The 13,566-nt window shown below is 35.2% G+C and overlaps 1 protein-coding gene across 2 annotated transcripts in view; it reads left to right on the top strand.

Moving 5' to 3' along the window:
* LOC124308797 (hemicentin-2-like) overlaps window positions 1-13,566 on the top strand; it is a 159,477-nt gene that overhangs the window by 142,814 nt on the left and 3,097 nt on the right. For both annotated transcript variants that reach the window (XM_046771888.1, XM_046771889.1), the window contains exon 6: window positions 11,597-11,810. In XM_046771888.1, the coding sequence (XP_046627844.1) occupies window positions 11,597-11,810 (214 nt within the window). The remainder of the gene's footprint in view (window positions 1-11,596; window positions 11,811-13,566) is intronic.

Here is a 13,566-nt window from a genome sequence, read left to right as displayed (position 1 = left end):
CGTTAGCAAAAAAGTGTTACTTTCCGGCAATAGCTAGAAAACTAATTTTCACGTTCTACCTAAAACTACATTTTGTCGATTGTGGTAAAAAATGAAAATATTTAAGGACCAAGCGGTAACCGGAAATAAAACTTACTCTCAATGTAGGTATCTACGATTCGCCAGCCGACCAAGTGCCATGGTTTTATTCGTCACAAGTTTTCTCATAATTTTCCATTTTTTTTCTTCTTCGTCGTGTTTTTTTCCTTCGATAAGGGATTTTTTGCACACACAAACAGTTTTTTCTTCCAAGTAAACGCCGCAGTATGTTGTGTTGCCTACCCCGAGGGGAACAAATATCGGTAAAACAGACCTACCCGGTCATAATCACTTGGGTCAAGTCGAGTCGTATAATCACTTTAACCTGACTCCGGAATGCGATCACTTGACGTTTCAGCATTGGTTACAAACGACGATGCAACTGCTTGGCCAAATCCAAACGACTTGGCAACACGGTCAGTTTCAGCTTCAAAGGCGCTGACCACCGATAACTCGGTAGGTCTGTATTACCGATATTTGTTCCCCTCGGTGGTAGGCAACCAAACATACCGCGGCGTTTACTCGGAAACATCTAGTACATATGTAACGGTACAATATGTTACTTTCACCTTGCCCCTGGCGTACAAAAAGACGACAAACGCGACGTCTCGCACAAATTTACGAGCGAAGATTTTTTAGAAGGTCGGTGAAGAGATATCAAATCAAAACCAGAGAATCATGAAATTTGTCTGGTTGTAGGTCTGATTACACCGGTCGACACGAGTTTCGAGTCCGCGTTCCAGATGTCAAATTTGAATTTTATTCACGTAAATAATAAATAAATTGAAAAAAAAAATAGCTTTGTTCGTTAAATTTTATTTTTGTAGAAAACAAAACGATAAAAACGTTTTCCTTTTTCTTCTAAATATGCTCCCGCATTATCCATCAACCAAAAACTTCAAGACTTGCGTATCAACGTAAAAAAAGAGAAAAAAAAACTTTAAAAGTAATAAACAGAAGTTTTGATTAAAATTCGATGTATAGAATCGATATTTATTCATTTCGGTAGAAACTCGATAAAAAAAAAGAAATTCTCTTTTGTTTTTTTACCCACCAGTGTTATTTTCTCCCTACGTTAGCCGAGATATTCTATCGCGATGATTCATTCGCAAACTCCATTGCATCAAATCACGTAAACAGAAGTTTATAACACACCAGTGTAATAACAATATTATTTAAAATAACAAAAACGACAGCAAACAGTCTGTGACCAAGTTCCTGTATCTGCTGTGGCAATATGTACGGACTTTGCGCGGACAGACAGAAACTGTTTGCAGTAAAACCTTTCAAACTTCTCTCTCCGTGGTGGATCCAACTCTATACACAATCCAAACATCCCCGTACATCTATTTACCCATGTGTACATGTGTACCTAAAAACTACGTACGACATACACACACATACGTGTTATACACGTGAAAAGACCGGACCTGTGCAAACCAAGAATAAACACGTCGACAACTTGTAAAGTTGACTTTCTCTCTGTCCTGTATTTTTCCCAGTCCTTCTCTGTAAGAGAGAATCACGAAGGTTCGAGATCGACGATAAGATCGCAAAAAAAGTGTAACTACAATTTTATACGGTATACAGAGGATCGTTGGATTTTTAACTTGTTATACACTCTTCGTTTTCCTTTCATTCTATTGCCATCTTTTAAATGTTATAAGACAATCACTCCCGACTGCAGGTACAAACAGAGAAAAATACGTGAGAATTTAATCTACCGTTTCAGAGCTTCGTTGGAGGTTTTTATTTGTTTTTTGTTTTTTTTTTTCCTTGCCTCTTATCCGCTTCTTTGCCAGTACCACCATACACAGATCCTATCGTCAGGATATTGTAATCGAAAATGCGAACAAGAAGTTTGAGAAAATCGGTAAAGTTTGCCTTTATAATCCAGAACCGTAAGAAAAAAAAAAATAAAGGTCCAAATCTTAATTTTCAACGACGTACTTGGAGATTCGTACAAACTCGTTTCTAGTTTGGGTCAATAATTAATTTGAGCTTCATGATCCTTGTAATTTACACAAAATTTAGATCAGAAATAAACAGCAAGGTATTTGTGATGAATTTTTTTGAAGAATGAGAGAATTGTTTTTTCCTTAAATTTACATTGAAAAATGTTTTCGATAAAACTAAAATTGAGAGATTGTTTGTTCTTCTTTTGTCATTTCTTATTTATTTGTTTATTTTTTTTTTTTTTTTATTTCTTTTTTCATTTAATTTGCTAATAATTCGGGAGTAAAATTGTTCAAAAAAAAAAACCTCAACGTGAAACTTACTTGGATACATATTTACCAGCGCCTTCCTGTTATTCGTCACCGAAGTATGACGTAAATTACAAATTATGAAGCTGAAAAATAAATTTCGACAAATCTCCAGGACCAAAAGTGTGACCGGAAATAAAAACTTAAGATCCGGCGATTATCGAATTTTCTTTATAATTAAAAGTCAAGCGGTAAGAAAAAATCTATAATCAAGCTAAAAACCTTGACGATTATCAATTTATAATAATTTATACTGAGTGGTATTTTTACGTCGATAAAAATATGAAAAAACGTAAAATCTGAGGGAAGATAAATACCGAGACGGGGGTGGGTGGTTCGTTTTATTTTATGCAAAATCAATGAAAGAAGCAATAATACCGTTTGAACGCATAATACCCGTAATATCCGATACTCCAAGTTTAGCATTACAATAACGAGCAGGATTTACGATAATTTTTAACTACCGTCAAAGATCTTTGTGCATAAACGGTATTATATAAGAACTTTGCATAATTTAATAGAGATCGGTTTAACAGCTCTCGACTCCTTCGTGTCTTTATCAAGATATAATAAATAATATCATGGCTATGTCACACCGTGCCTATGTATACATATAATATGTATATAATATATATATATATATATATATATATATATATATATATATATATATGAAATAAGCACAAAAATCATTTATGTGATATTTTTAACCTATATATTTATATATTTGTGCTTTTTGTGAGTTAAGTATTGAATTAATTAGCAAAGAAAAAATTTTACAGGCTCACGTTAACAGAATTAAAGTAATTTTACGTAAAAAATAATATAAATATGGCATATGATATTTTTTTGTAGTTTTATTGGAAAATATTTGAAATTTTTGATTAGTATTATTTTCGACCGCTGATATCTTTGAAACGGTTGATCTGAGGAAATTTGATCTTCAGACGTTTTTTGTAGAGCGTGAAATTTCCTACAAATCTCTTTTTACAGATTGTTGTTACGATGAACCGTTCCAAAGGAATAAAAATTCAAAAATAAAAAAAAAATTTTCCCGTGTTATTTAAATGGAAAATAAAGAAATGGATAGAGGCAAACCTTACTATTGATATTAAGAGCTCATATTGGTGTCAAAATTTTTGTTTTTAGGTATACTATCAGTTTTTGGACACCATAAGAAAAAAAAAAAAAAATTCGTCTTTTTTTGAAACACCCTAATATATATACATACATGTCACATAATCTCAAAGACTCTTACATTCAACTTTAAAAGTTTAATGGCTCGACTTTCAGAAAGACTTTTTTAATAATCGAATATTCCTCCGTGTACCTTCGATCATCCCGTATTTTGCATTTAAAAAGCAAAAAATGAAACAACAAAAAAAAAAACAAAAAAATGTAAGAACAAAGGAATTTCATTTACCAGATTCACTCAACTGCAATAATAATTCGAAAAACGCGCCTCTGCTACGACTTCGTCAAGTTGTTGTACAATTTTATTCGGCAGACTCGATAACTACCGATTATCGTTGAAGCGATTTAAATTCCTGCGATAAGAGAAATTTGTTTTTTTTTTTTCCTTTCTACCTTTCCAACGTCGATTGAATATTTCACTCGTATTGTTGAACTGTGCAAAATATACAAACACGTGTGCAATGCACGAAAAAAATAAAAAACGAAGCTAATCAGGTTAACCCAATAACCGCACAGTGTAAAGAATCGATTGGAATATAATTATTCATTGATAGAATAAATTATACCACTGCAGGCATATATAAAATATAAAATGAAACGTTAATCAATATTACAATAAACGTGTATCACTATTATAAACCGAATTATTCAATTATACAAATATGATTTGACTAGCCGGTCGTATTTGTATAACGTAAAAATTGTCCTCACCGTCGGTGTATGATCGCGTTATAAATACTACAGGCACGACGAACTTTATAACCCCGCGTAATATATCAACGTCAAGTCAAAACGTCGCTGCACGGTTAACCATTCATGGTTTCAAAAGAGTGAACAGCGATTACGTAACTCGGGAAAGGGACAAACAAATCTGGCGAAAGTAAAAAAAAAAAAAAAACGATACGTGTAAACGCAAAATCTGAAATTCAACGAGATACATACGTAAAACACATTATTATACGCGGTTGTATATATATGGTATATGTACAACAGACCGCATAAAAAAGTCTACTGTTCTTTGTGTTTTTTTTTTTTTTTTTTTTTCAAAATTAACGTCGAAAATATTGTTCCAAATGACGGAAAAAATATATTGTCCAAGTTTCAGCACTTAATATTATTATTTACAAGTGCGTCATCGGGATTTTCTATTTCTCATTTAAATAACGTGAGAAATTTTCTTGTTTTTGTTTTTTTTTTTTTTTTCACTCGAAATTTGAAATTTTACAACTCGTCAAGGCATCGGTGTACCGATAAGACCGAAACGTGTATTTGTAGGGAATTCAACGCTCTACAAAAAAAGATATCCTATCATTTTATGATGAATCTACTCTTTCAAAAGTTATTTAAGGTCGAAAGGTCTCCAAAGGACCTTAAACAGCTTTTGAAAAGAGCAGATTTATCATGAAATGATAACAGACCTCTTTTTTTTTATTCATAGAGTCCTCAATTCCCGTCGAAAATATGTTCCGGTGTTATCGGTAACGCTGACGCCTTGCCGACTTATAAAATTCCAAACTTGAAAAAAAAAAAAAAAAAAACATTATCCACGTTATTTGAACAGAAAATAGAAAACCGCAACGATGCACCTCTAAATATTAATATTACAAGCTGAAACTTGGACATCCATCCTTGTTTCGTCATTTGTCACAATATTTTCGACTTGAATTCGAAAAAAAAATAAAATAAAAATGCATAATGTTACTATAATGTACAAATGTGCAAACGTATAATTAAAATTCCACCGGCAGAATTCACGGTGATTACGCATCACTCGAGCTTCGGTTGTATTTCTGTACTTCGGTATAATATCAGCGTGACGAAAAAAAAAAAAAAAAGAGAAAGAATACCTATAAAGAAGAAAAAAAAAAAACATCTCTACACAATACCGCGTACGTCGCGTCGAGATTCATCAATCACAACAGGAAATGGGGGTAAAGCAGATCGAAGGGTTCGTGCAGGATTTTGTCTCCTTGTTCGCGTTTCCCCCTTTTCCCAAATCATGCGAAAGATGGAACGAAAGCCAAAGTGAATGTACAAGGGTGAGGAAATTTGGGCGAAACCGTCGCACGTTCCGTAATCGCGTATCTATACGGTCGCGAGTGCGTTATTAGAGGGTGTATTACGCACGTGTGTTGTGGATAGTTGGGGGGTTGCAATGATATATGTACGTATGTATACATATATACATATATACATACATATATATGTATATATATATATATATTATGGTATACAGAGTTGATATCCTTCGTCTGGTTCGGATCCACAGGCGTAAGAGGCATAATATTGTCACGAATGAGTTATGACCCGACACAGGGAGAATAATAAGGATCCGTACACGGTATGATCCACGTAGGGTGACCCATGCGATATTAACCCTCAACCAGCCAACATGGACGATATCGTCAACCCTCACTTTTTCTCACTTATCGGTGTCTCGGGAATTTTTCATCGTTCACCAGTTTCTACTACTCGACTAATTGAAAATCAGGTAATACTGGCTATCGGAATAACAAGTAGGCACCTGAAATTTTTCAAAATCCCCAAGTGGGTTAAAAAAAGTCAAGGACAAAATCGTCCGTGTTTACCGGCAATGTCGGTAAAAAACCACATTACCGACGGATGGTTAATTTTACAGTAAGGAACAAACGCGACCTGCAGAACCATTCAAAATCCGATTATGAAGGAAGATCCAATATCGATTTTCACGATAAATGAACATATCCCCGAAACGATGCTACGTGAAGGATTAATCCTTTGGGATTCGATGATTTATGAGTAACAGAATCTAACGAAGTCACGAAAATCGTCGAAGTATAGGAAAAAAATGACATTTTCGCTTGTACGTGTCACTTATTTTAACTATCCTCCAAGCCTACGCATCACCGACTCGATTCAGGTGATGATGATAACCTCGTTCTATTGGGAAATGTCATCGTGACGTCACCGCCCGGTTTTCGGCGCCATTTTATCACCACATAACCTAACTTTTTAATTTCAAAGAAGGCAAATCGTAATTCTTGAGTTTTCAAATTACTCGTGTAACATAAATTAACGAAACGTAATCGATGATATACCCGTTCAACCATCTACACGCGAAAAAACACGTTCGACGGTCAGCTGTCGGCCTAGTTGCATTAGTTTGATTTTTTTCCATCAGATGCCGCGCTGCAAAGTGACAAACCCAATATTCAATGCCAAACCCATATATGCAAAAATAATTGATTCCCGTGCAATAATTGCACCGCAAAAGAAGAACCCGTAATTTTTGGTAATTGACGCACGATCTTATAAAATTATCGATCGAGTCTGTGAGGCTGGATAAATAATAGTTTCCGTTTCGACAATCGACCAACAGAGCGCGCATCAATCAAATACACACAAGATCCGTCGCTAAGACTGTCATTCCCCCATTTATAATACACGTCATATACCATACATATATAATTTATTCTCTACACAACTAATTTACTCTCCCCCGGCAAAATTTCTATCATATGCATATAATACATCATACGCACAGATGAATTTGGGTTACATGCGTGAACGGCAAAGCGTTTAACGTATGTATGCATAGGTATAATACCGTATAAATTACATCTGTTCGTTGGATGGTTATACAAGGATCCGAACCTGCCCTTTGCTCCTCTCATTCTGGCTGTGTCCTCGCAGAACGAACGGTCGAATCGGACCGCGAATAGAATCCCATCTTTCATGGTTCTGGTAATTAAGGGATATCCGATCAAAGGGATGGTCTAGTCGACGTTGGACCTTCTCCTCCACCTCCTCTCGTCTTCCTCTTTCTAGTCTACCACAAACACGTAGACTCGACTCAGGTTACAAACCGTACCTACAGTTATTTGCATACAGATATATACGTACGAGCTATCTAACCAATTAATGGATCCAGAGACAAATTTTCCTGGCGGCTGGGAGATATTCCAACGATTCGAAAACCACCATCATTTATCATTGAAAGTAGAGCTTTAAGAATTAAAAATTGTCAACCAATTTCCTTCCTCGTAGAAAATCGCAAACTTTAAAATGTTTCAAGAAACATTTCATAACATATAGTGACAAGTTTTAAAATTTTACCATAAACAAAAAAAAAAAAATAGTCGACTTGACCATAAATTGAAGTTTGAGCTTGAATAACTTTGGAATGAGTCAATTTGTCAAAAAAATAACAAGAGACGCATTTTGTAGAGTGTTCGATTTCCCATATAAATATCTACGAGTCAGTTAGATTTTTTAATATCGTTTCAACTACATTTAATCTTCGTTAACTACAGTTTTATTTTTAAAACTTTCGTATTGTATCATATTTCTGTCTTTACAGCTATTTGACTGGACTGTATTTGACTACGTTTGATACATCCGACACCTAGTAGTAGCGCTCAGTTTGAGGTCAGACGATCAAAGCGGGAGACGAGCCTCTACGATTCATCTTTTTCGTTGCTCATTAATTTGTATAATAACAAATTCAGTAAAAAAAAAAAAAAAAAAAGGGAAAGGAATATTAAAAAACCGAAACGAGATATCACGAACTGCAAAATCGAAATATTCACGAGAAACAATAAGACACAAACGTTTATATATTCGACGTGTAAAACTTTTCCATAATTGAAAAACAATTATTGTATAAAACGAAAGGCGAGTTTACACTGTACAAAGAAACGAGCATTCGAACAAACGAGACGTATTTGTAATTACGAAACGAAGAAAAGACGACGGATCGTTTATGGGGTTTCGATATATTGACGAACTGAAAACCAGGAAGTGTATTAACAACGGTGGGTCACGTGTGCCGGGTAACAAGTTGAACAGAAATTGCAGTTACGGTTCTAACAAACACTGCAGCAGCACATTCATTTCCGCAAATCTATTATGCATGAGACATAGGTGTGTATATATATATATATATATATACCTACCCTGAAAAGCAAACCTCTGCAGGTTATACATGTATATTTGATGAATAGGAATTATCGATTAACGAAGCCCTCCCAATCAGCGGATAATTTCCTATACGTTTATAAAGGTAAAAATAAAAAAGAAAAAGCAATGGTATATAATTCGTAGAAAGAGATGAGAATTACAGAGACTAATTGAAACGTTACTATTTTATTACAAATGTGTACATATATATATATATATATATATATATATATAAGCGGAAATATGCAGTATAGCGTTGATACAAAATTATAATCGAACTTTAACGAAAAATGAAGAACAAAAACAATTTATTTTGCAAGCAGCGCAATTAAATCGCCAGCAATATCCTAATTGTAACAAACAAAGTTTTATCAACAATTAGAAGGAATATTAATGTTTAAAAGTGCAATAAAAAATGAATGAACGAGTTGAAACTCTGCTCCTTTGACGAATCTAGTTTATAAACAACATCTTTCGCACACCTTGTTTCATTTTAGTTCAAGTTTTTTCATTCAGTACGGATATTTTAAATCGTAGAGCCCGGAAAACTGCATATTTCTGCTTTTCTTCCATTTTCACGACCCGCAAGTATGCGAATTTTTCAGTCTAGAAAATCAGCGCGGGGATCTTTTTTAGAGAATTTGATGCCCAGCGAGAATATGCCTTAAAAATGTTTCTATCTCAAACGGTTCTAAGGTTATAGCATTTTTAATGAAAAAATAATTTTTTTCGTGTTATTTAAATGGAAAATTACAAATGGCCAGCGACACCTTTTAAAATAGAGCTAAAAAATTTTCCAAACGGGTCAATTTTTTTCTCAGTCTTAGGTCCTTTTAGTACCATAGATTCGATATGTCAGTTTTTTTGGCTGACCCTAATATACACATAATTTGAAAATAAAACTTTTTGTATTAAATATCGATGAAAATCCGGATAAATTTCGATATGCATTATACTTAATCCACGTAGGTATTATACCTGTAATCCTGGTGCGAAACGAATGGAAATTAATCTCACACGAATATTACAAATCCTGTTGCAATTAATATTCTATGGATATTCGCATCGCGTCGATGTGTGTATAAAATAAAATAAAATCAGTTCCTCCATTACGTGTATAAAAAATCGTGTGTTAAATGAAACAAAAAATAATATCGACGAAATTGGCAGGATGAACGACACCCAATTTCGCGACTTCACATACACGATTGCATTTTAAATTCTTCAACTCTAACTTGATCCTTCGATACGATTTTACCAAAGTTGCAAAATATTTAATTTTTTTTTTTTTTTTTTCTTTCCATTCCACGTTTTCTCTCACACGCGAACTTCAACCTCGTTAAAAATGTCCATCTGTAAAAACAAAACGTCCAACGTATCTCCAAATGATCGAGAAAAAACACACACGCACACGCAGACACTCGCCAACGCGCCAACAAACAAACAAATAAAAAAGAAGAAATAAAAAAAATAAATAAATAAAACGGAATCTCAAGCTCGACTCGGTTCTCGAAGGATCGAATTGATCGTTCCAGTTGCGTCAAAGACCCTCCGAGGATTTAAGCTGATTGGCTTTGAATTATTGATGGGCAATCCTGTATCAGTATGCCTCGTCCTCGTCCTCGTCCTCGTCCTCGTCCTCCCCTTCCGTCTCCTTCTCACGAATTGTCCGACGTCGACCCGAAAACTGACCCGAGGGTTGTCACTTTGCTCGCTCGTCGCCAGGGTGCACATATATATATACTTTCAACATGTACATACATATATGTATGTAGGCAACGTACATGTTCGTCCTTTGCTTCGCTTTTTCTCCCGCTATTTTCTTTTTTGTTTTTTTTTTTTTTTTTTTATTCGTACATCTATTTATTTTTTGTCCCTTCGTACCACGCGCGTTCTTTGATATCTAAAACCTTTTTGAAGCAAAACTCTTACCGATCAATCCGTCCGTCCGTCCGTCCGTCCATCCATTTATCCATCAATCGTTGAAATTTCATTTCCATCTCCCCCCCCCCCCCCCCCTCTCCGACTGGGTACTCCAGTCTCCTCGTTTGATCGTAAGAAGATTGGTAGCGAAAAGAAAAAAAAAAAAAACGTCTAAATTTCATTACGAAATAGGCGGAGAAAAAACATACGGGAGTATGGAAAGAGAAGGAAAGAAGAATGAGAAGCGGAAAATTGATCTTTCAGATCTCTGTTCGGAGAGATATTTCAGTCTCGAGAAACACTTTGCCCCGCATCACGTGTAAGAGAAGAAGAAAAATAATAAATTGTCAACCTTCGCGATCTTTATTGGATGATAATATTGTTGTTGCGACGTGGCGTGTTAATTAAAATCAAGGATTTTCGAGGGATACCGCGACTTGCAGACAGGTCTGATTTATCGTGTCGGATCAATTTTCTCGTATCGCACGCGGGTTGTATTAAAATAATATCGTTATACACCTCTGCCTAATAGTCGCTCAGATGCAAACGTGCAACACTAGGAAAATTCAACATACAGACACAGTTATAACGGTGACCCACATTGATAACCCATGCAAAAAAATCACCTGTCATAAATAACCCAGTCGATGATAATTCAAGATAAAAATAACCCGACCGAAAATGATCGAGACTCGAACAAAAATAACCCACAAAAAAAAAAAAAAAAACCCAACGCACGCAAAAATAACCCGCGACGAGAATGACCTGCAAAAAAAAAAAAAAATAACTTAAACAAAAATAACTCAAACAGAAATAACCCAAAAATACAAATGACCACGACAAGAACAACCGTCACAAAAATAAATTGAACGAAAATAAACCCACGAGAACATAATTTCGATCAAAATAATTCAGGATAAAAATAACCCCGAGACAAAAAAAAAAAAAAAAAAATAACCCAAGCAAACGTGGCCACGAAAAAAAAAAATGAAGAGTTGCAAAAAAAAATTGTCGAAAAATGTAATTACGTCAACGATGGATCAAATCGACTAAAGTTAAATTTCGCGCGTTGTTTTTTTTTTTTTTTTTTTTTACGCCGTGGTCATTTTTCTTTGGGTTATCATTTCTAGGTCACACGGTCCTAGTGCCAGGTATAACAACAACGATGACTGTTCTTGTTGTTGTTCTTGTTGTTTCAGAGTCCGTCTCCGCCGCAGTACGTGTTCTGGTACCACAACGATCGTATGATTAACTACGACAACGCCCGCGGCGGTGTCACCGTGGAAACGGACCAGGGACCCCGAACACAGAGCCGACTAACTATCCGGCACGCTGTCGAAAAGGACACGGGGAATTACACCTGTAGCGCCTCGAACACGGAGTCGGCCTCCATCTTCGTATTCGTCACCGAAGGTACGAATAATGATCACACGATTCTCACAGTTTATTGTTTCTCGTAGGGATTTTGGCCAAATAAATTTTACAACGTATCCAAGTTTTTTTTTTTTTTCAATATCCCAAAAGGCACTTTTTTTCACCAAATTTTTTTTCCGTCCTACAAGTCTTAAAACATCCCGATTCGATCGAACGCTTTCAACTACGCCCAAGTTTCGTTTCGATTTTCATATTTTTTTTTTCTCTACGTCCGTTCGCCTCTTCGTAGAAAAAAAAAAAAAAATCACATCTCGGTATCGGAGAATTTTGAAGAAAACCGCGAGTGGAAAAAAAAACTGCCGACATTTTTGTTTGTTCGTTTATTTTTTTTTTTTTTTTGTTCACCGCGATCACAGTTGCAAATTCAGGACTTTTAGACTCGTTCCAGTAAAATCGATGGATAAGTGAAAGATGAAAAAAAAAAAAAGAAAAAAAACCAACATCCCGATAATTTGTCAACGGATTTTCACGTTCTCGATCTCAATCGAAACGGCGTCCCTTACAGCTTACTGTTAAAACTGACTAAATTTTCCAGTCCAACGATGCATTGGTTTTCAAATTTATACAAACAACAAAATCAAATCAAAACAACACGTTTCGCTTGTCAATGTTTCCCACGATTCGGTCAAATAAATCACTCGTTGTCCCGTAATAAAAGTCAAGATCAAAGCGTCAGTTTTCTTCCCGAATCAGAAAAATCAAAAAAAGAAAAAAAACAAAATAACTCTCCGGTTGCGACAAAAAATTTTCTACAAGTAAAATAATACCTGATGCAAAACTTCATCCCCCCTCCCCCCTGCCGATAATTCCTCACGTCGATCACTCGCGTTTTCGGTGAGACGGCTCACTCGCTCGCAATTAACCCTCAGCGCCATCTGCCGGCTGACTACGTGTATCATACAATATCGAGCAACGCCCGGTGAAAGATTATCCAATGCCACCCTATAAGCGTACATATATACATATATATATATACGTGTAATACCGAAAAGCCCAGAAGCGTGTTGATATTCGAAGAGAGTTTAAGGGATAAGAACCGAAATTACGTTTACATTGTACGCGTGTATAAATATATATATAAGTATTATATGTATGTATATACAGAGAGAGAGAGAGAGAGAGAGAGAGAGAATTATAATAAGATGTAAGCATAAGTAAGCGGTGTTATAAGTATAATAATACAGTGATGTGCAAACAATAAACGTCTAGCTGCATGAGGCAGGATATGATTATATATATATATATATACCTATCATAATTGTTTTCACCGGCGCTGCGACGAGAAACAGCTTTAATAAATGGAGAAACGCAAGAGGGAAAATTAATGAGAAAGAGAGAGAGTGAGAGAATCGGATGTACAAAACTTGTTCAGACTTACTAGTCTCACTTACTTGTAATCTACTCATTTGCAAGTATATATCAATTACAACGGTTTATACATACATACGTGATACATGCATATATGTGAACCAATTATTTTCACATATACGTATATCCTTACATTATTTTATTTTCAACCTTGTATGGGAGTTGAAAGAAATCAACTTGAGCCGCGTTATATTTTTATCAAGACAATATAAAACGAACAACGAATCAATACACGCGAGAAATTAATATAATATTTGTAACTCGTCTTGTACAAGAAAAGGTCGGACAAAAGTTTTACGTCTTATGTCTTATCCAGTGTATCCGAGGCTTTGTTCTTTTTTATTTTTGTTTTTTTTTTATCGAAAAC

Source organism: Neodiprion virginianus, chromosome 7 (assembly GCF_021901495.1).
Source record: "Neodiprion virginianus isolate iyNeoVirg1 chromosome 7, iyNeoVirg1.1, whole genome shotgun sequence".
In the NCBI taxonomy this organism is placed as follows: domain Eukaryota; kingdom Metazoa; phylum Arthropoda; class Insecta; order Hymenoptera; family Diprionidae; genus Neodiprion; species Neodiprion virginianus.
The sequence above is the reverse complement of the archived record's forward strand: the minus strand, read 5'-3'. Positions and strand labels throughout refer to the sequence as shown.